Raw genomic sequence first — 25,052 nt, forward strand, 5'->3', positions numbered from 1 at the left:
ATAGCTCTATAGTATAGTCTGAAGTCAGTTAAGTGTGATGTCTCCAGCTCTGTTCTTCTTTCTCAGGACTGCTTTGGCTATTCAGGTCTTTTGTGATTCTCTATGAATTTTAGGATTGTTTTCTCTAATTCTGTGAAAAATGCCAGTGGAATTTTGACAGGGATTACACTGACTCTATAGATGGCCTGAGGTAGTATGGACATTTTAACAGTATTAATTCTTCCAATCCATGAGCAGGGGTATCTCCCCAATCTCTTTTATCAAAGTTCTGTAGTTTTCATTAACAGATCTTTCACCTCCTTGGTTAAATTTATTCCTCAGTATTTTATTCTTTTTGATGCTATTGTGAATGGGATTGCTTTACTTCTTTTTCAGATAGTTTATTAGTGTATAGAAACATAACTGATTTCTCCACGTTTATTTTATATCCTGCAACTTTACTGAATTTGCTGATTATTTCTAACAGTTTTTTATGGTGGAGTCTTTACGGGTTTTCTATACATAAGATCCCATCATCTGCAAAGACAATTATATTTCTTCCTTTCCAATTTGGATGACTTTTAGTTTGCCTGCTTGCCCTGGCTACAATTTCCAGTACTATGTTGAATAGGAGTGATGAGAGTGAGTGAACTCTTGCCTTATTCCTTATCTTAGAGGAAAAGCTTTCAATCGTTCACTGTTGAATATGATGATAGCTATGGGCTTACCATATATGGCTTTTATTATGCTGAGGTATGTTCCTTCTATACCCAATTTATTGCTAGTTTTTATCATGAAAGGATGTTGTATTTTGTCAAATGCTTTTTCTGCATCTATTGAGATGATCATCTGACTTTTATCTTTTATTCTATTAATGCAGTGTATCACATATATTGATTTGCATATTTGGGGCCATCTTCGCATCCCAGGAACAAATCCCACCTGATCATGGTATATGATACTTTTAATGTGAGGCTGAATTTGGTTTGCTAATACTTTATTGAGATTTCTGCAGCTTTTTCATCAGGGATAGTGGCCTGCAGTTTTCTATACTTGGAGTGCCCGTGTCTGGTTTTGAAATCAGGATAATGCTTGTCTAATTAAATGAGTTTGGAAGTACTCCCTTTTCTTCAATATTCTGAAGAGTTTGAGAAGGAATGGTATTAATTTTTCCTTAAATGTCTGCTAGAGTTCACAAAACCCTATGGTCCTGGGCTTTTCTTTTTTTTTTTTTAATCACTGATTTAATTTCCTCTTTCTTCATGATTCAGACCTGATAAGGTGTATGTTTCCAGGATGTTACCAATCTCTTCTCGGTTATCCAATTTGTTGGCATTTATATGTTCTTATTACTCTTTTATCTTTTGTATATCTGCAGTATCAGTTGTGTCCTCTCTAATTTCTGATTTTATTTATTTGTGCCTTCTCTTTTGCTTAGCAGTATGGCTAAAGGCTTGTCCATTTTATCTTTTCAAAAACACAGCTCTTACGTTGGTTGATCTTTTCTAATGGTTTTCTGGTCTCCATTTCAATTCCTTTGCTCTGATCATTTTATTTCCTCTTTCTGCTAACTTTAGGCTTCATTTGTTTTTCTTTTTTCTTAGTTTCTTGAGATTTAAATTTAGCCTATTTATTTAAAAACTCTTTTTTCCTCTTAATATACAGGTTTATCACCATAAACTTACCTCTCAGAACTGCTTCTGCAGCATCCCATAAGTTTTAGTATGTTGTGTTTCCATTTTCATATGTTTCAAGATATTTTTGGATTTCCTTTTGGACTTCTTCAATCCACTGATTGATTGTTCAAGTGTTGCTGAATTTCAACATATTTATGAATTTTCCAGCTTCTGACCTGTAATTGACTCCTAATTTCAGACCACTGTTATTGAAAAAGATACCTGGTATGATTTCAATATTCTTAAATTTATTAAGACTTGGTTTGTGACTTACCATAGGATCTATCCTGGACAATGTTTTGTGTACATTTGAAATGGATATGTATTCTGCCCCCTTCTCCCTCTCTTCTTCTGTAAATAACTTGCAAATTGGTTCTTCTGGTAGTATCCCAAACACATAGGTTTTCTTCACTCTTTCTCATCTTTCTTCTTTATTTTCCTCTGCCTGTATAATTTCAAAGTTTCTGTCTTCTATGTCACAGAATCTTTCTTCTGCTTGGTCCACTCTGATACTGATTCTCTCTACTGCATTCTTCCTTTCTTCATGAAATTCTTCAGCTCCAGAATTTGGTTCTTCCTTATGATTTCTATCTCTTTAACTTCTCACTTTGCTCATGTACCGATTTTGTTCAATTTTGTTCTCTGTGTTTTCTCATAGCTCACTGACTTGCCTGAAAACAGCTATTCTGAATCTTTTATCCGTTATTCATAGATCTCCATGTCTCTGGGTTTAGTTAATGGAAGTCTATTGTGATCACTTGGTGGTGTCGTTTTTCCATGGTTCTTCATGTTCTTTGGGAGTTTTTGCATTGCTCTCTTTGCAGCTGAAGTATCAGTTACCTCCTCTAGTCTTTACCAACTGGTTTCTGGGGAGAAGAAATACCTTCCATCAGCCCTGTTAGAAATTCTAAGGCTTTCTCAGACTTTCTATGGATACACCTGCATACTTCTTGTTCCCATTTGTGGCAGAATTTTCTATTTTGCACGCCTTTTCTCAATCTTACAATATACCAGGTGGAGTGCCGACTGCCTCTTTTATTTTCCTAAGGGTGGCACTACCCCACAAGTTTGTGCTCTCTTCAGCAGTACAAAGACCTGGCTGCAGAGTGGGAGGATGTGCGAGTAAGACACAGGGGATGCTGAGGATGCCCATGGGCCAGGTAAGGGAATCTACAGGTAAGGCTTTTCCAGCAACTCAGGGGTGAGCTTCTTGGTGGGAGCCCATGAGGCAGTTAAGAGAATCTACATCCCTTGAATGTACAAGAGTCCTATCTGCTGCTATCCCAGTCTTTTCTCACATCTCAGCCAGGGAGCTCCCAATTTAGTATTCTAGATAGGATGAGAGAGAAATGCGCCTCTTTGGCAGCATCCAGCATAGCTGGGGAAACTGGATGTCCACTTACCCATTCTGCCTTTCCCCCATGGGAGAAATCATGGGCTGAGATGGGCTCTGGTCCGAAGCTGTACTAATTTGGGGGAGGGCTGATTCATGTAAGGCCAAGGTGTTCCTTTTACCCACTCCAATGAGTCCAAACTCATATTTTTTTGCTCCCACAGAATGCTGGAACTTCTCTTCTAGAAACCTGGATGCCCACCAAGGCTCTCTTATCCCTGGTTGAATGTCTCAGTGTTCTCTAGGAGCTTCAGACTGCAGCTGAAAAAGGCTAGAGCCAGGTCACAGACCAGTCTGCAGGGTCCACAGCCAGGACAGAGGTCTGTTTGCCTATCATCTGATGCATGGGTGGGCCAGACTCCTCCTGGGTCCTTTGGTGTATAGTGCTGATTGCAAAGCCCCCAAAAAGGCATTTTTGTTCATGGATAGATGCTGAAATACTGTTGTATGTGGTGGGGGACAAAAATGAGGGACATCTTATGCAACCACGATGCTAACATCACTCTTCCCATAGCCCTTTATTTATAAATCTTATTTTCATATTTATCATTTTTCTGTAAGTTTGTTAAGCTTTTTAAGTTTAGGGCATTATCTTACTCCATGTTATATTCCCACTGTTTGAAACACAGTACCCCATAAATACTTGATGAATAAACGAATGAATGAATGATCACATGGAAAGCCACCTTAACTTTCATGTTTCTCAGATCCTGTTGTTTCATGCTGATCACCTATGTTGATCTACACTATCTCATCCCTCTACAATATAGTGCTAAGTTTCCTTCATGTGATCATTTTGATTACCATCTCTCTCACGTATCTCGTTTTTAACCCAACCAATTTTTATGATTTATTCTGAAGGCAAAAAAACCACACATTTGTCAATTTACTTCTCTTCCTTTAGGTTTTGCTATACCGAGATTAAAATCTAAGCACAGACAGTGCAGACGCACAGCCAAACCACATATGCAAAAATTCATAATAAAACAAACCTTACAAGAAATTCAAAGTGTGTTCTTATCATTTAGAAATATATAACAAAGAAATAGCAAAATCTCTACTCCAAGATAGCGGTTCTAAATAAAACAAAGCCTGCCCATCCTGCAATGAATCAGAAACTGTAAACGGGTATAAAACTCAAAAGAAAAAGAAAAAACTATTATGCACATAGTAATTCCCAGCCTCTTCTTTCTTTCAGCTTCAATATTTTATAAGACTTTTATTTCATAATGTTCTTTTGTCTTAGAAAGTAACTTAGTATTTTAAGTAGTCCTTTTAACTGGCTAAAAATGTAGAAAGAATAAAAGTTGATGGTTTTCTGATTATTATAAAGATACTCTCCCCCAAAAAAACATAATCATCAAAAAGTAACCAGTAAATGGAGAGAGGCCAGAGACAACACTAATATGCTAGACTGATTATAAGAAATCATCAATTCATATATGCACCCCTATGTTTACTGCAGCATTATTTCCAATACCAACATATGAAAGCAACCTAAGTAACCATGAATAAATAAATGCATAAATGTAGTATACATATACAATGGACTATTACTCAACCATAAAAAAATGAGATCTTGCCATTTGCAATAACATCAATGGGCCTAGAAGGTATTATGCTCAGTGAAATAAGTCGGACAGAGAAAGTCAAATACTATATGATTTCACTCATATGTGTAACCTAAAAACAAAACAAACAAACAAAAAAAGCAGAAACAGACCCATAAATACAGAGAACTGGTGACTGCCAGAGGGGAGAGGGATGGGGGATGGAGAGAATTGATGAAGTGGAGTGGAAGGTACAGGTTCCGGCCATGGAAGGAATAAGTCACCGGGATGAAAGAAAGGTACAGCATAAGGAATGTAGTAAATAGTACTGTAATAGCACTGTATGCTGACAGATGGCAGCTACACATAATCACTATGTTGTACACCTGAAACTAATGTAACACTGTGCGTCAGCTATACTTAAATTAAAAACAGAGAAAGAGAGAGAGAAATCATGTGTTCAAAACAAAATTGTAGGTCCAATAGGTCATCTGTGAAGACATAAAGAGAGTTTACTCTAAATGTTCTTTTTGAGGGGCGCCTGCATGGCTCAGTCGTTAAGCGTCTGCCTTGGGCTCAGGGCGTGATCTCAGCATTCTGGGATCGAGCCCCACACCAGGCTCCTCGCTGGGAGCCTGCTTCTTCCTCTCTCTCTCCCCCTGCTTGTGTTCCCTCTCTCACTGGCTGTCTCTCTCTCTGTCAAATAAATAAACAAAAACTTTTAAATAAATAAATGCTCTTTTTGAAAAAGTTTTGTTAAATTACTCATTATTTTCCTGTGGAGTGAAACATTATCCATTCAGAGTTTAGTGCAGCCCCTGGCCCAAAGCTGCTATTTTCACCATAAGCATCTTTACCAAGTACCCCCTGCCTACACCTGAAACATAAGATTCAGGAACAAATGCTGTAGCCACTTCTCTTCGTTCCTGGTAAGCTCTGCCTTCCCATTTTCTAGTTTTGAACCTTCCTTCTCTTCTTGTTTCTCTAATTTTTCTCTTGGCTCATTCCTCCCCTTCTCCACCTAGCCTCTTCAAACTGACAACTTGTTTATGTGGTCTAAGTTTATTTGGTTTCTCCCAAAGGCACTATCTCTTAGAAATGAATGTGTCTCTAAAAATTCACATAGACTGAATGTTTGTATCCCTAAAAACTTGTATGCTGAAACTAACCCTGAACATGATAGTATTTGGAGACGGGGGCATTTGGGGAGTTTGGGGCGTTTGGGAAGTAATCAAGGTTTAGACTGCATAAGGGTGAGGCCCTCATGATGGGATTAGAGGCCTTATAAGGAGAGAGAGAAATCTCTCTCTTTTCTCCTCTACTAACCCTTCCAGTCCTACCCTAAGCACAAAAGGTCATGTGAGGACGCAGCAAGGAGGCAGCCACCTGCAAGCCAGGAAAAGAGTCTTCACCTGAAACCAAATCCTACTGGACCTTGATCTTGGACTCTCTAGCCTCTAGAACTATGAGAAATAAATTTGTTATTTAAGCCATCCACTCTGGTATTTTGTTATGGTACCCCACATACACTTAGACACCACCCCATCCTCAGCTCCAAGCCTTGAAGTCCACAAACTAATGATAACCCAGTTTTTAGTTTTTAAAGATTTTATTACATAATCTCTACACTCATTGTGAGGCTTGAACTCACGACCCCAAGATCAAGAGTCACACACTCCACCAACTGAGCCAGCCAGGCACCCCCAAAAGTTTTTAATTTTAATGAAGTCCAACTTACCTATTTTTTCTCTGTGGCCTGTGTTTTTGGTGTCCTATCCAAGAAATCATTGCCAAATCCTGTGTCATGAAGCTTATCCCCTAAGTTTTCTTCTAAGAGATTCATAGTTTTAGCTCTTACACTAGGTCTTTGATCCACTTTGAGTTAATCTTTATATGTGGTGTTGAAGATTTTATTTTTTATTTTTTTGGCTTGAAAAGGAATAAAGTCCCTGAACTAAAGAAAGTACCAAGAAGCAAAGCAAGGAAGTAAAAAATAAAGCTCAAAGTAGAGGGTGCAGACAGTGAAGTAAAAGAGGCCAGTAATAATTTGCAGCCCTTCATTAAGATAATCCATATAATCCAGTGTTTCTCAAATGCACTATGCGCATTTGGGGCAAGATAATTCAATTCTTTGTTGTGCAGAATACCAGGGCACTGTAGTGGTGAGGATTCCTGGTCCCCATCCACTAAATGCCAGTAAATGCTACCCTTCCAATCAGTGTGACAAGCAAAAAATGCCCCCATGTTTCCAACCCTCTAAGGGGAGAATACTGGCCCTTGTTTTAAACCACTGCACAGAAAGTATTGAAAGGGTAGAGTCTAGAAAGACTGTTTATATCTACATTTCTAAATAGCACAGCACAAGTAAGAATTTCATCCCCAACTATAATACAAGTCACTGTAATAAAACTTAGTTTTCAATTTACTTTATGTTTCTTAACATGTTAATATGTAATCCCTTATCTAAATTGAGGAATTCACCACTATACTGAATGCAGAATCCCTTCTCTCCCTATAGGAGCCAGAAGGTTCAAAATAGTTTGTCTTTCTATCCTCTAACAAGACAAGAGCCTATTACCCACACTTAGACAATCAGATGCTCTGGCTGGGACTCAGAGCTGACGTAAGTGACATAAAGAAACAAGGACTCAATTTTAGAAATAACTCAGGAAGTAGATCCAGGGTCAAAGGTAACAAAGCCATAACCAGTGCTCAATGATCTGCAGCACCGACAGTGGTACACTGTTTCTTAACCGTCACTATGGTTCTGCATACCTAGCTTCCTTTAATACCTATTTTCTAAAACTAGTTCTCAAGCCTTTATATCAATTCTGAAAGCCAACCAATATCCTTCCAATAAATACCTTTTGAAACATGCATTATACTTGGTTCCCACTGTTTGTATCCAAAATTCCTCTACTCTAAATTTTTAATGCAGACTGAAGAGATATTCTGGGACTGCGACCTAAGCTCATGCCTTTGACTCACTAACTCTCAAATTGTTGCTAAGGCAATTCCAACCACTGTAGAATGAAAAATTCTGACCTACCACCACCACTGAAAAACAGAGGAGTTCCACCTATTGCTTAAAACTCCCAAGTTATTCTGAATATGGTATAAATGAGAACAAGCTGGAAAGCAGGAAAGCAGTCAACCAACCCATAATTACTAGTTACTATTACTCACTGATATAGAAAGTACTATCAGGGATTTGGGAAGAGACCTGGGACTTGGCAAAGCACTAACCTACATAGCCTGCCTTTCTGCAAAGCCATTCACATGCCTGAGTTGCCAACTGCTATAACTTCTAGCATACACTAAAAGGGCCTGCCTCAGTCACTCCTGTGACGAGGTCCTCCTGATCACCTGCCCAGTTCAAAACCATCACCTGAGGGAGACCACAAGGCTCTCCAGAGAAAAGGCCCATCCCAAAAGGGATCCGTTTTGCCTAAGGTGAAATGGCTATTTAACTCCAAGTCTACAAAAAAAGAGGCCCCTCATAGACTGCTCCACTCACTCCTCATCTGGACCTAATTAAAGTCCATACACTAAAAGAGGTGCCTGGGTGGCTCAGTCAGTTAGGTGTCTGCCCTCGGCTCAGGCTCTCCTCTCAGGGTCGGTCCTGGGATCAAGCCCTGCATCAGGCTCCCTGCCCAGGGGGAAACTGTTTCTCCCTCTCCCTGCCCATGCTCTCTCTCTCAAATAAATAATAAAAATAAAATCTTTATAAATATTTTTTTTAAAGTCCATACACTAAAAACAAGGAAGGCAGATAGCAACAGTGAGTAAACCCAAATCTTCAATTCCAAATCTACTCTTCTACGCTTTCCTTCATGATGCTGGGGCTTAGACTCTGCAAATTATCTCTTTTATCAATGGGCTTCCTACTAGGTTCAACCAATAAGCAGTACTAAAGGGAGACTGGAAAGCAAGAGGATGGGATCTTGACAACCTAATTCTAAAATACTTATGGGTATCAATTCATCAAGAAGATGTAGCAATTATAAACATTTATGTAATAATTATAAACACCAAACAACAGAACCCCAAAATATATGAAGCAAGCATGAATAGGACTGAAGGAAGAAACAGGCAATTTTACAATAATAGTTGGAGACTTCCGTACTCCACTTTCAACAACAGCTAGAACAAAGATGATGTAAATAACTAAAATCAGAAATAAAAATGGAGACATTACTGCCGACCTTACAGAAATAAAGATTAAAAGACAGTACTATAAACAAGTATACACAACCAAATTAGAAAACTTAGATGAACTGGACACATTCCTAGAAACACACAAACTACAAAAAGTGACTCAAGCAGAAACAGAAAATCTAAACAGACCTGTAACAGGTAAGGATCTTGAATCAGGAACCAAAAACCTCCAAACAAAGAAACGCCCAGGACTAGATGGTTTCACGAGTGAATTCTACCATTTTTAAAGAATTAACACCAATCCTCCTCAAACTCTTCCAAAAAAATAGAAGAGGCAAGAACACTTCTTAACTCATTCCATGAAGCCAACATGACCCTGATATCAAAGCCAGACAAAGATGCCACAAGAAAACTACAGATCAATACCCTTTAGAAATATAGATAAAAATATCCTCAACAAAATGCTAGCAAACTAATCCCAACAGCATATTAAAAAGATTTTACATACTATGAGCAAGCAGATTTTATCCCAGAAATGAAAACGTGGTTCAACACAAGAAAATCATAAAATGTAAAACAACACATTTATGGAACAAAGGGAATAAAATACATGATCAACTCAACTGATGCAGAAAAAGCATTTGACAAAATCCAACACCCTCTCATGATAAACATACAGCAAACTAGGAATATAAAGAAACTTCCCTCAACATGATAAAGGGCACTTAACAAAACCTCACAACTAACATCATACTCAGTGGTGAAAGACTAAAAGCTTTCCCCCCAAGATCAGGAATAAGGCAAAGATGCCCACTTTCACCACTGCTATTCAATATTATACCATAAAGTTCTAGCCGGAGCAATTAGGCAAGAAAAAAAAAATCAAAGGCATCCAAGTTGGAAAGGCAGAAGTAAAACTATCTCTATTCACAGATGACAAGATCCTATATGTACAGAAAATCCCCCAAGAATCCACAAAATGACTACTGGAAATAACAAATAAAGTCGGTAAAATTGAGAGCACAAGCTCAACACACAAAAGTCAGTTATGTTTCTATATATCACAAATGAAAAATCCAAAAAAAGAAATTAAGAAAATAATTCCATCCATAATAGCATACAAAATAATTAAATGCTTAGGAATAAATTTAACTAAAGAGGTGAAATACTTGTGCACCGAAAACTACAAACACTGCTGAAAGAAACTGAAGAAGACGTAAATGATGGAAAGATACATTATGGTCATGGATTGGAAGACTTAATATTGTTAAAATGATAAGACTGCCCAAATCAATCTACAGATTCAACAAAATCCCTATCAAAATTCCAACAGCTGTTTTTGCTGTTGAAAACTGAAAAGCAGATCCTCAAATTCATAAGGAATTACAAGTGGCTCCAAATAGTTAAAACAATTCTGAAGAAGAATAACAATGTTTGGAGCTCTCACATTCCCAATTTCAAAACTTGCTACAAAGGTTCAGTAACCAAAATAGTGTGGTACTATTCTAGGTCATGAATTCCTATCTCTGAATGCATTTTCCAGATTATATTGCATTATATTCTCTTGCATGTGAGGTGTGTGCAAATCCAGTGGTGCAGAATCATGAGATACCTATTTAAAATAATGTCTCTTCTTCTGTCTGCATCTCTGATTCTTTCTGATTGCTCTCCCTCTTCTTCCCTCATCCCCATTCTCTCTAAAACGTATGTACATTTTTAGAGTACTTTAAGTCCTATTAAGCTCTGACCAAATGGCCTTTTATACCTATGACTGATGCCAACACAAGGTCCATTATTTGATTTTTTGTATATTAGATAATAATGATTTACTTTTTGTGATAATGTGAAACTAAATGGGTATAAGCTATGTAATTAAAAAAAAAAAAAAAAACCAGTGTGGTACTGGCATAAGACAAACATATATAGATTAAAAAGGAACAGAACTGAGTGTCCAGAAATAGACTCATACTAGTACAGCCAATTGATTTTCAAAAAGGGTGCCAATACTATTCAATTGGGGGGGGGGGAAGTTTCTTCAACAAATGGTGCAGAAACAACTGAGAGCCACATGCAAAATAATGAAGTTGGACCCCTTTCTCACACCATACACCAAAAGTCAAGATGGATCCGCAACCTAAATATAAAAGTTAATATCGTAAAAGTCTTAAGAAAACAAGAGTAAATCTTGGTAATAAATTCTTAAATATGATACCAAAAGCATAAGCAACAAAAGAAAATAAACTGGGCTTCATCAAAATTAAAAACTATTTACATGAAAGAACATTTTCAAGAAAGTGAAAGATAATCTACAGAAAGGGCGAAAATACTCACAAACCATCAATGTGATAAGGATCTAGTATCCAGAAGATATGTCTTACCACTCAATAACAAAAGGACAAACCACCCAATTTTTTTTAAACGGGCAAAGTACTTGGGTGGACATTTCTCTAAAAAAGATACACGATGGCCAATAAGCACATGAAAAGACGTTCAATATCAGTAATCATGAGAGAAATGCAAATGAAAACTACAATGAGATACCACTTTACACACACTAGGATGGATTTAATTTTTTTTTAAATGTTGACATGGATGTGGAAAAACTGGAACCTTCAGATGTTGCTAATGGGAAGGTACAATAATTCAGCTGCCATGGAAAACAGTTTGGCAGTTCCTCAAAAAGTTAAACATAGAATTACCATATGACCCAGAAGTTCCACTCCTTGGGATATACCCAAGAGAATTAAAGACAGGTACTCAAACAAATACATGTATACATGTGTTCACAGCTACACTATTCACAAGAGCAAAAAGGTGGAAACAGTCCAACTGCCCATCACCAGAGGAATGCGTAAACAACTGTAAATTGTCTATACAAACAATGGAGTATCACTCAGCCATAAAAAGGAATGAAGTACTGACACATGCTACAACATGAATTAGTCTCAAAACATTACGGTAAGTGAAAAAAGCCAGACACAAAATGTCTTACATAGCACGATTCCATTTATGTTAAATATATACTACATGGGTCATAACACTTACCAGAATAGGTAAATCCTGAGAGACAGAAAGCAGACTGGCAGTTTGCCAAGAGTTGGTGGGGAAAGTGAGTGGGGAGTAACTGCTTAATGGGTATGGAGCTTCCTTTTAGGGTATGAAAATGTTTTGGAACCAGACAGAGGTGGTGATTGCACAACACCGTGAATGTATTAAATGCCACTAAACTGTTCATTTTTAAGATGACTGATTTTATCTTATATAAAATTTACCTTGATTGAAGAAATAAATATTTATGGAGGAGCTTAGACCCAAGAAGGGCAAACACAATTTTAACAAACAAGGTAAAACCCACCCTAACTCTCTTTGTGCGGCCATAATAAAGTATCATAGAGTAAGAGGCTTACGAACAACAAAAATGTATTTCTCATAGTTCCAGAGGCTGGAAGTCCATGATCAGGACGCCAGTATGTCAAGTTCTGGTGAGAACCCTCTTCCAGGTTGCAGACTGCCTACTCCTCACATGGTGGAATGGGCAGAGAGAGAAAGCAAGCTGTCTCACATGTTTTTATACAGGCACTAATACCATTCATGAGGGTTTCACATTCGTAACCTAATTACCTTCCTAAACCTAATTAGGTTCCACCCTCCTCATACCATCTCATTGAAAATCAGGATTTCAACATGTTAATTTGGGGAGGACACAAGCATTCGGCCCATAGCATTACCTGATATCAAGACTTATGCAAAGCTACACTCATTATTACACTTACTAAAACAGCACACCATGCTAATCCAAAAGAAATACACAGAAGGACAGAGAGCCCAGAAACAAACCTAGGAAATTATGGAAAATTGTTTTATGGAAAAAAACAGCATTACAAATCTATGGGGAAAGACAGATTCTCCAATAAGTAGCACAGGGAAAACTGGACACCTGTACAAAAAAATATAAACTCAATCCCTACCTCATCACAAACAAAAATCAAAACCAAGTAGTAGGTTAAATCCCTAGATGTGAAAACCAAAACTTTAAAACTGCCAGAATTGAAAATACAGGTCACTATAATTTCAGGGTTTAAAGCATTCCCTAAGCAAAATTCAAAAAGCAATACCATGAAGAAAAATATTAACAATTTCAATTACATTAAAATTTTAAACTTCTGTAACATTAAAGAAAACATAAACGAAGTATAAAAATAAAGCATCCGGGGCGTCTGGGTGGCTCAGTTGTTAAGCGTCTGCCTTCAGCTCAGGGCGTGATCCCGGCGTTCTGGGATCGAGCCCCACAACAGGCCCCTCTGCTGGAAGCCTGCTTCTTCCTCTCCCACTGCCCCTGCTTGTGTTCCCTCTCTCGCTGGCTGTCTCTATTTCTGTCAAATGAATAAATAAAATCTTTAAAAAAATAAAAAATAAAATAAAGCATCCATTTCCAAGAAGATATGTGTAATGCATATAACAAAGAATTCAGTCAGAATGTATAAATAATTCATACAAATAAGAAAAAGGAGAAAAACCCAAAAGAAAAATTGACAAAAAATGTGAACAAGCAACTCAAAGACTAGGAAACCCAAACAACAAATGTTAAAAAAAAAAAAAGAAAAGAAAAGAAATTCCACCTCACTAGTAATCAGGGAAATAAAAACTAAAATTGGCATCAGATTAGTAAAGATGTTTAAAGTCTAACAATACCACGATTTATGAAGATGCAGGTAGGAGTGTAAATTGGTATAACCACTCTACAGACAATTTAGCAAAAAAATTTTGAGTCAATGATACACCAACTTTACAACTCAGTAGTTTTATTATTAAGTTTTTACCATGGAGAAAAAATGGACTATCATAAGTCATAAAATGGACTAAGTGAATAAAATAATTGAACCACAGCCCAATTATCAACATACATAAATTGTTAAGAAAATGTTGAGCAAAAAGAAGAACTTGCAGAATGATATATATAATGTTTAAGAACATGCAAAACAGTATGTAATTATGCATTTATATTTATATAGATAATTTTATCAATATATATATGTTATAGAAGTATAAAATCATACACTTGAGAAAGACAATGTCAAACTCAGGCTAGAGGTTTGCCTCAAGAAGAGTAATTTTCAGCTAAAATAGGAAAATGTTAACATTTTAAATAGCAGGTACAGTTACGTTAATATTATGTTAAGACCTTTATGTATGCGTGTAATTCTTTTAAAAAATAATGATACAGAGAACTTATACCAGATATCAAAACATACTATCATAAAACTATGAAATTAAAACAGTGTAGTGCTTTGGGGAATAACCAGAAAGATCCATGGGGAGGGGGTTAAAAAAAAAAGAACTATGCACATACTGGGATATATTATCATTTATTTAAGTAATCCCCTGTTGACAAACATTCAGATCATTTAAATATGTCATGTTAATAGTTTCAGGGGATATTCCTGAACATTTCTTGGTGCAGTGATGTCACGCTTTCCCAAGAATAAGTTCTTAGAAGAAGTGCTGAATCAAAGAATATGCACTTTACATTAGTTGATACTACCAAATTGTTCTTCACAAAAATTCTATTAATTTAGACCTACAAACAGTCTAAGTGCAAGAGGAGCCAGTCACTCAATGTTCACTGCACTCGAGGTATTACCAATCTTTTTAAGTACTCTACTTGTTAAGTACAGGGAAAAATCCAGGTCATGAAAAGGTAAATGTTTATTGATGGGATCGTTAATTAACAGAAAAATTATTCACATTTATTATTATATGCATAACAGATACATACCAAACAGATATAGACCTTGTATTAGATGCCACCTTACTGCCAAGTAATTTAAGAGGTCATGTATGCACATATAACTTTATAAATAAACTTACAAAAATAACCATAATATAGCTATCTACAGAGTTTCAGATACATAAATACATACAGTCGTGCCAGATCTTAATTGGTGGGCATATTTTTTTCAGATGCCAGTCTAAATGCTGACTGGAAAAGCTATAGAACATTGCACCTTACTTCCAGATAACACAGTCTGTATTCCAGAAATGCATAAATAAATGACATAAATGCATTAGAAAAAAAAGAGAGGAGGAGAGATAAGACAATAACCTATCTGAACCCTCAAAAAATGCCAATGACCTAAATGCATACACCAAGCTTCATTTAGGTGAGACGATATCTCTAAGACCCATAGAATCTGACTCCAAAGATGGTAACACATACTTAAAAAAATGATGTTAATATCTGAATCTAAGATTTAAATTTTTCAGTAGTGTCCAAGTCAAAATTAATCTTCTATAATCCCCATACTTAGTATAATGCTCAGCACGTAATAAATACTCAAAAACACTTGCTGAATAAATTAATGTGACCAATATTCTTTAATGGTAACATCATTATCACAAAGGAGAGGCCAAGAGATCTGCGTAAGAGGATGATAGAGGTCGATTTTATAAATACGTAAATGTCAAAAATGTAAAAGGAAAAACAATATACACTTTGTTCTTTGTAGTCTCCAGACAACTTCGTATCCTTTTGTTTCTTTAACTCATTATATAACTTGTCACTAAAGTTCTTGTTAAGGTATGGGGGATAAAAGAAAAAGACACTTTCAACGGCATCTCTCAATGTTAGGGTTAGGAAATCAAAGAAAATTTTGCATCAAGGGTAGTAAGATCTGCGGCCTGAATTACTCAGGGACTCATTGTTTTCCACAGCATCTATCCTAAAGACTTAGCAAATTAAGAGATGGAATTGTTAACTGGGCTCAAAAATGATACCTGAAAATACTTTTGTCAATATACCTATTACCTTCACTCGGGCCAGCACATAAAATGTTCCAAAAAAATGTCCAATAAATTATACTTTCAAAGAATATAAAACAGTATTTCATTCACTGACACTTTTTAAATTGGTACAAATTTCATTAAATAATCGTAATATTATAGAAGTGAATTACAGTCACATACGAAATGGTTTTTAACCTTTATTTTTATATATAAAAATGACACTGCTAATTCCTGTTTGGAACACATTTTGTTTTCACAGTATGTGTAATATCTTAAAGTAAATTACTGCACATTCTTCAGTTCCCTACTTCATGAAATTATTAGTATTTCAATGTATGAGTTGGAAGGAATCTTTAAAGATTCAATCAATTCCCTCATTTCATAAATAAGGCACAGGGAAGTGAAGTGGCTTATTTAAATATACTCCAGCAAGTAAGGGCAACGCTGAAACTAGAGCCCCTATCTCTTAACACTGAGCCTGCTGTTCTTTTAAATATACAATGATGTCTTCCTTCTGGACTACATATAATTCCAAGACAGACCATTGAAATGAATGCCCTCTGAAGGAGACTTTTCTTAAAATAAATCCTAAAACCTAATCTGTAAATAAATCTCCAGTGCATTCTTCTTATAGCCATGTTCTAAAAGGAAAAAGTTCCAGCAAAGGTTCAATGGCAATCAAAATAAACTTTTCTGACAGAATCTGCACAATTACGGAAAATAAAAACAGCAAATGATTGTCCTGGCCAATTAATATGTAGCATCAGCCCCAAACCATAAGCTTATTTTTTAAATAATTTTCAAACAACAGTAAACAAAACATTTGCCCAGTTAATCAATTAACATTTACCATGTACTACTGATTTCAAAAAAAGTCCTCCTTCTCTGTAGGGGATAAGTTCCAAGACCCCTAAAGGATGCCTGAAACCACAGATAGTAACAAACCCTCTATCTTCACCATTTTTTCCTATACATAACTATGATAAAGTTTAATTTATAAATGAGTAATAGTAAGAGATAATTCATAATAATAGAACAATTAATAAACATTACATGAATGTGGTCTCCCTCCCTCTCTTAAAATACCTTATTTTACTGTACTCCCGCTTCTTATGATGATGACTGTGATGATAAATGCCTATGTGATGAGGTGAATGTAGACGCTGTGACCTAGTATTAGGCTGCTACTGACCTCACACGTCAGAAGGAGGATCATCTGCTTCCAGAGTGCGGCTGACCGCAGGTAAATGAACCAAGAAAGTGGAACTGCGGATGTGGGGGGGCACTACTGGAGATGTTTAATTTCTCAGGTGCCAACTTTCAGCATGATCTAATTTTATAGCTTTATTTGTAAAAACCAGGTTAGTAATGCCTAACTTACAGGTCTGACATAAAGACTAAAGCTTAAATGTATGAAAACATTTATCACATGCTCTCCATTGTTTTCTTCCTTTATTCCTAAAGAAGGAGAAATTCAATGTGGGGGCATGCAAAATAACTTAGATACATTTATAGCAATAAGTGTGTTGTAGATAGGGCCAATAGGAATTATTCCCTAATTTTTTTAATTAATTTTATAAAGGGCCTTTATGAAAGACTCTATGCTTTTCACTGGAAGACAACATTCCTCCTACTTTTGCATCTTACCTCTCAATACCTCCTTGTGTTTTGTTTACACCTTCTCTTAGGGCATTTGCCACCTTGCCATACACATCATTTATTCAACAGGTATTCACTTTTATTAAGGGCCAAATGTACTTCAAGCACTGGACATATAAAGATAAATTAAAGACAGTTATTTGCCCTCAAGGAGCCCATGCTCTTTTAGGTGAGACAGAGAAGTAAGCAAATAGACTGCAAATATGCAATCACAGACATACATGAGAAAGATAAAGTACATGGGAAAAACACTACCTACAGACAGGGGAGGTAAGGGAATAAACCCTTAAGTGGATTTGGGCAATCTCAGCTGTAATGGATAAATTAATATTAACAAGAACCTTGCAGATCAGAAAACACTATAAGGAAATAAGATTAAATGCAAATCACTCCAAGTAACTGAAGCATAGAATTACAATAAATAATGCTGATAAAAAATAAAAGCTAATTTCAAACTACATGTCATAGAGACTATATAACCTACATAAGACAATGTTAATAATTTAAAAGTAATATTCTTAGATTGTTTGGTCCTTTAAAATAAGAAAATGCAAAAATATTAATAAGAGTACAGAAACATTTCAAAGCCCTAGAACACTTACAAAACCCAAGAGAAATTTTGGAAAGGCTATTATAGCTCTTAAAGTAAATAAACAAACTAATGCTTGAACAAATTTGATTTCCTTAAAACATTTAACTTGATCCAATAAATGCTATTAATATATTAACATTCAACTTCTGGAGTACCATCTCCTGGAATTTCCAACACTAACTGACCAACATGAAAATCAGAACTTATACCTTGGCATTCTGCATTTTAACCATACCATTCTAATACTTTATTCATTTCTGAGAAGAATTAAAAATATACTGATATATTCAGTGATTTGATAATGCTGAACCAATAAAAGCAAGGTCACTGTCACTTGGCCTAGGATCAAAATTCGACTTTAAATAAGAATATACCAAATGTCATCTGGTAAGCAGTACCAAAATACAGCCTCTTCCAAATCACTACCAATACTTACAAAAGATGCAGAAAATGATGAAAACTCAGACTATCAAAGAAATAAGAGCCACCATGTCACAATTTGGAAGAATTCTTTACTAATAACCATACTTAGATTGTACAGAATCAAGCCTTACATCTACTCCAATAATAACTGATCTCAGAGACCAAGGGTCTGTCCCAATAGGAAAATGGGACAGAGACCTCCATACAGTCAGAGCACTCACTGTTGAACTTGACTTTCCCCACCATCTCTTCCCCATTCTTACCTTATTATCTAACTAGTCAGGTTCAGTCAGAGAGCAACTCCTGGAGGATGGGGGAAGTGCGTGGAAAACAGAATGAAAAACTGTTTTCTAAGTGGTAATGGACAAGACAAGAAGAATCTCAGTAGCTGTCCATGCAGCCAACTGTACTCTGAATTTAGGAATCACATAAAAATGTACTCTAGCACCAAAACAGCTGAGAGGACTAAAGATGCTACTATCACAGAAGAGCAGAGGAAATTACACTGAGAGGTGCACAGATCAACTTGCTCTCCAACTACAGAAATGGAAAGGGTATTCACTCAACAAAAGTAAACAAAAGCTATATACATATATACACATACAATCAAGGCATCTACATCAGACTGTTGACATATATCAAGTACAAACAGACATTATTTTATTCACATCTGAGTAAAGGGAAGTGGGAAAAATAACCATGAGCCAAAGAGAGTAAATACATTACAAGGGAAAGCCCAGCATACGTAAGAGGATAAAATTATGCGGCTCCCCCAAACACAAGCAGAATGCCATAAAAACAGGATAAGGGGGGAAAAGGCATGGAAGAGAGATGAGATAAGGAAGGATATTAAAATTAAAATGACGATAGTGAGATTTAAAATCTCTACTCTTGCAATAAAAAGCAAAACTGAATCAAGCAAAAAATGCAAATCATGACATGAAAATCTTGAAAAACTCACTAACGCACACTGCAATCTGGACTAGACACATTTCAAGTTCAAAAGTGACGTGTCATTAGTGACTAACACATTGGCCAGCACAGGGTTACAGTGATTACCTCTAGTACAGTGTCCCACAGCTAGTTAGTAAAACCAAGACGCAACTTTAGGTCCTTCTAACTCCAAAGCCTGTTCTTTCTGTTTGAGGAAACTATCAGAAGTTAACATACCTTCAAGTATTCAACTTAAACTAACAAAATCCTGACTAGAGGATGAAACTTACTGGCAATTCAAATAAGTGTTTAAAAAACAAAACCACAAAGCCCACTTATGCAATGCCATTATATAAAACAAATGTCAGTTTCAAAAATGAAAGAAATTAGTAAGAAAAATTTCAACTAGATAGGTCTGTTACGTACACAAATTGTGAACGTGATACTTCATGTATATCAGTGTATATTTATAACAACATACAAGTGTTTTATGACCAATACCTGTTTTGGTTACCTTGAAATCACAGATGCTAAAAATGACTGTCATCAACATCAAACCATGCACTTTACATTATTACCATCTGAAAACTATGGATTATTTGTGAACCACCTAAAAGAAGGGAACATACAGGTTTTTTCATGAAAATACTTTATCTTAAATTCATGTAGTATCGATTATATAAATTAAAATATTAATTCTGTATGATATATATTTCTCAGTAATCCATAGCCATATCACCCAGAAACTGGGAGTTATCCTGGACTCCCTCCTCTTCCTACCTTAGCCCCCATATTCAATCGACTATCAATTTTGTGAAACAACACATTAACAACTCTTGAATCAACTCTTCTTCTCCACTAATTTCTCTTCTTCTCCATTATCTCCACTGTAGTCTAAGCCAATCTCCTCTGTGACCTAGACTCTCCTAATTTCCCATTTCCTCCTGTTCCTCTCCAATCCAGTGTTTACAATGCAACCGTAGTGATTATTTAAATGTTTAAAAAATGATTATGTCATTGTCTTGCTTTAATGAAAACCCTTCACTGACTTTCCATAGTACTCAGGATAAAGACCAAAATACTTGACTACAGACCCTCCAGGATCCTGTCCAGGGATTCCCAACTCAACACCAACCAGGTGAAACGCTGATTCATTAGATTTACTTCTCTGGCAGCTTAGCTGAGTGGCAGAAAATGAAGAGCGCATGCCCCTCTAGAGGGAGTAGCTGCTGCCCAGATCCAGCTCAGGGCTGCCACCTGAAAATACAGATTTGGGTGTTGCCAGATCCTCCAATTCTTTAAGAGAAATCAGAAATCCAGACTTTCATGTGAAATCTCCTGATACGTGAAGGCTCGCAGTTCATACTTTTGAACAACAAGGAGGCCAAATCTGACCTCTCTTGTCGTCTCTTCGCCTAGCCGCACACTGCTAGATCTCTACACCAGCCACACTGAACATTTCTCAGATCCTCAATGATGTCAGGCTTTTTTCTTAGAGTTCTTGCACATGTGGTATCCTCTGCTTTGACCACTTTTTTCCCACATCTCTACTTCACTTAGAGATCTACTTGTTCTAAGTCTCTGAGCCATTCTTTGCTTCCTCAATGAAACCTTCCCCATTCCCACTGCCTGCCCCCCTCCCACAACCCCAATCCACAGGACAAATCACACCATTATGTGTTCTGACAGCACTGAGTACAGCTTCGTAACACTTATCACACTTTGAAAATAAATGTATTTATTTAACACCCATCGTCCCCCTAGAAGGGAAGCTTCATTAAAGCAGGGCCTGACACACAGAGGACAGGCAACACACATTTGTTGCTAACTATTTTGGTTATAAAATGTTCCTTTCGACAACAAGGTTCGGGTACACTTTTAAAATATTAATCTGTACCCAACTTTTCAGAAACATGTACAGTATTTAAAGTAGTCTCAAAATTAAAATTCAATTAAAACGATAATCGCCAATAACAACTGCTAATCTTTACTGAGCACTTACTGAATACTAGGAAATATTTTGAGCACTTTCCATGTACCATCTCATTCACTACAACAATCTGTAAAGTAAGTGCCAATGTCATCCAGAGGAAGCAGCTGAGGCAAAGCTTAAAAATTTCAAGATCATACATCTAATCAGTGACAAACTAGGGCATAAATCATGCAGTCAAGACTCCAGAACTTAAGCACCTAACCACAATACTAAATTAACTCATTAATAAAGAAAAGTCAATTCAACAAGTACCCCTTAAATACTGTGAATAAGAAATAATGGCCATGATTCATTTTCCATTACTTATCCATTAAAGTAAGGTTTCTCATCCTTCTACCCTGCACCCTTCTACATACACACAAAATCAATTACCAAACTATATTTTTCAAATCAAGATTTTTTTTCAACCACACCCAAACTAGGTATGATTTTAGCACCAACTAGGTCTGTTAAAATATTATCTTTCTGAATGATTTTTAAATGAGCTAATGTTTCTACATTAGCTTGATGTTTTGTGTCTCATATTTTAAACTTACTATCTCACTGATCTCTATTTTGAAATGTATTTCATTGCCCACGTTAGAAATTGCTACACACTGTGCTTTCAGATAGGATAAGCAACAACCGATAACATACCAAGCAAATACAAAAATAAACTGATATAACCACAGAAATATGTACAGAGGTAATACAGGGATCCCTCTTCATCTTAACCCTTACTATTTGAATCCTTGCTTTCCAAAATTTAGGAACTAAGTAGATTTGAATAAATTCTCACATGTATCATTTGCTACCCGCGTTCTTACTATCCAAAACTCACGATCTGGCTCACAGTCCCTTACTATTAGAACTCAATAACCAACCAAAGCTCCCAACTCAGGAACCCAACAGTTTTGGGTAGCAATACACAAAGCATATGCATTCACAGATTATATAAATTTAAGAAATCTTGTTTAAGAGATCTAAGTAGGCTTTTTCAAAATGTAAATAAGATGGACATACTTGTATTCTCAAAAATCTTTTTTCTTCCCAAATCTTACATTTTAACTACACTTAACTGAGAATTTTTCTGATGAATGTTTTTAAACTAGAATGTTGCCATATACTGCATATTTTTTAACCTTTAGGCCACACTTAAGATATAAACTGTTTAGTACACGACAGATTAATGTAATGATAAGAGTTAAATAATGTTAATGTGTGGCTCTCAAAGAAACCTGAAGCCAGTCTTAACGCCCTTTATTTTCAAGTATTTATCACGGTTTGTATAAAAATCATGGGAAATAAGCTTCTCCAGGAAAACAGTACTTTCAGTGTTAATTTTTCAGCAACATATTTCACAGATCACATCAGATTTTTCTCAAAGTCACAAGAGCAAAGGGCAAAAAATAAATGAAACTGATGCGAAAGAGTACAGAAGTTGAAAATGATGGCAAAAAGTCCAAATTTAGTTACAAAATAATGGCCTGGAACAATTTGAGAAGTAACTACTCCATAAGGTTCAGCCAAAAGTCAAAGAATCAGGAAGCAAATAATGAATTAACAAGATTGAGAAAAAGGAAAAACCAGCTGTCATTACAACACTGCATTATCCCAAGTATTTAACTTAGCCTCACACGTGAACCTAAGCTATTTCAAAACGTCATGCTTAATAAAAAGTTAAAACTAATGTCAGTTGAAAACAGAATTCAAGTGTATGGGTTTTTTTCACATACTCAAAAATTATTTTAACAGGAAAAAGAGGGGATTTAGCAGGTCAAAAAAAAAAAATGTAGGTTTGAGAAAAGTAAACTACTTTCCCAAACTCTTCTTTTGACACAAATTGCATAAATGATTTAAAGAGATAGTCACTAGTGCTCGTATTTTATCCTAATTTGGCTATACTCACCCAAGAGCTCTCCTCAAATTTGGCAATTTGAAAACATGTGAACCCTTTCATCAACCAAATTGCAAAAGTTACTTGACACACTCCAACCCACATATTTAAAAAAAAATAAAAAATTTAAAAACATAACCAAATCTTGCTACAAGACACAAAGTAAATGACTGTAAGATTCAATGATACTTTTTAACTGATTTCCATATGGAACACCAAAAAAGATTCCCTGAAAATAAGGACAGGTATGTTCTGCCCATAGTTTGCCCCTAAAAAGCTAAGATTCACTACTAATCTTTAACTACAAGCTAGAGAATAAGAGCCCTTTGGGAGAGAACAAACTCATAGAAACTGTCAGGATTCAATGGGTCTATTTCACAGGGTGGCACTATGAATGCAACACATTCTCATAAATAAAGGCGCAGCGTATGTGACCACTTCTTTAGATTAAATTTTCCTACCTCCCAATTGTTCACATCAGACCTAACACCTCTGAGCGCAAATGTTTCTCCTACATAAAACAAAGGAACTGCACTTCAGATGGGGCTCTAGGAGGCTTTCCAGTCCACAGTTTTATGCTACCAGTCTTGAAATAACTACAACTCTAAGGACTCAGAGAAAATTACATCTTCTGGAAAAAAAAAAAAAATTTAAGGGAGATTTGATGCAATAAACCATACCTTGCTCTGCCAAATGTTAATACCAAAACTTCTGAAATAAACAAACCTGTGTCTATGTTCATCAGGTCCATGGATCAGGAAGACTCCAGGGTTTTTAGCCCCTTTGCTGGCATCTACATGAGGAATTAACACATCTTCCAAACCCAGATCAAAGCGTTTGTGTTTTGAAGAGTCTGGAAGGAAGAAGAATGCCCCAAAACACAGGGTGATGAAGGCACTTAGAATAAGGAGGAGGATAAACTTCTCGGAAAGTCTCAACGTAGCCCTGTGATGTGGGAAGGAAGGCGGCCCCAGGTTCAGAGGTGGTATCCTTCGTCCAGATAAGGGCAGCAGCGCCGGGGTAGTCATCGTTTACGCTCTTGGACAGAATATTTTATAAAGTTCTCATCTTATATCAAATGTACAATACATTGAACAGTCTCCAAAATCTTGGCAAAAAATGGAGAAACTCAATTTTGCTCCTCTTAAAGGACTGTTGTGCTTTTTAATAGGGCACCTCTTTCACGCTCGTCCAATTACATTCAGAAACGTGTGTGGCCCCCACACGATCACTAGTTTGTGTCCTGTGGTATTTTCTCTGCCATTTGGTTTTCAGTACCTCATCGAGTTATCACAAGTCTCCTCTTCATTCCTAAGAGTAGATGAGGCAAGCAACACTGCAGAAAGGATGCAAGGTGGGGTCTTCCATTCTGGCACCCCAGCGAGATGCTCCAATGTGGTCTCCCGCCCCAAAGGGGAGCCTGACCAGATCCGAGGAGTTGCAGAAGGTTCACTTAACTACCTCTGATGCTTCGGTTCCAGAACCTCTTCACCTCGGTGGTGGAAAAATAAGGGGCTCCTCGGAAGTCAGCCAACAGGGAAGGAGGGAGGTCTCCCGCCTCGCCGGGAAGGCGAAGCGGCGGCGCCGGGCGAAGTCGCGGGAAGAGGGTCTTGCACGCCCGCGCCTCCCGACACCGCCCCCAGGCTCCAGGCTCCGGGGAGAGCTCCGCCGCTGCCCCCTCGACGGCCGGCGCGAAGGGCATTCGCGCCCCAAATGCCTGCGCCCTCGCAGCAGCCGCCGCCGCCGCTGTTGCTAGCGCACGGGTCTGGCGGGGAGCGGAACTTCCTCCTCGGGCGGCCACTGAGAAGCCCCGGCGTGTGCGGGGGGAGGGGAGGCGCGGCGGCCGCCCCCGCCCGGCTCCTCCTCCCGCTCGCCGCCGCCGCCGCCGCCGAAGTTAACCCCGGTGCCTGCTCCACGGACGAGGCCGCCGCTGACCCCGCCGCGCCCGGCCGCGGTGACCGGGCCCCCGCGGCTCCGCGGCGTGGGAAGAAACCGAGCCGCGGCCCCTCAGTCCGAGAGCCCGGGGCAGGCGCCTGC

At 37.3% G+C, this 25,052-nt stretch overlaps 1 protein-coding gene across 3 annotated transcripts in view; it reads right to left on the bottom strand.

Moving 5' to 3' along the window:
• Positions 1 to 24,792, bottom strand: part of MAN1A2 (mannosidase alpha class 1A member 2) — a 187,557-nt gene extending 162,765 nt beyond the window's left edge. The window contains exon 1 of one of the 3 annotated variants that reach the window (XM_026483649.4): positions 23,742 to 24,792. In XM_026483649.4, the coding sequence (XP_026339434.1) occupies positions 23,742 to 24,043 (302 nt within the window). In that variant the 5' untranslated portion in view covers positions 24,044 to 24,792. The remainder of the gene's footprint in view (positions 1 to 23,741) is intronic. The other 2 variants (XM_057310337.1, XM_048220279.2) reach the window with 2 other exon arrangements.
• Positions 24,793 to 25,052: the final 260 nt, after the last annotated feature.

This window comes from Ursus arctos, unplaced genomic scaffold (assembly GCF_023065955.2).
Source record: "Ursus arctos isolate Adak ecotype North America unplaced genomic scaffold, UrsArc2.0 scaffold_12, whole genome shotgun sequence".
NCBI classification, from domain to species: Eukaryota; Metazoa; Chordata; class Mammalia; order Carnivora; family Ursidae; genus Ursus; species Ursus arctos.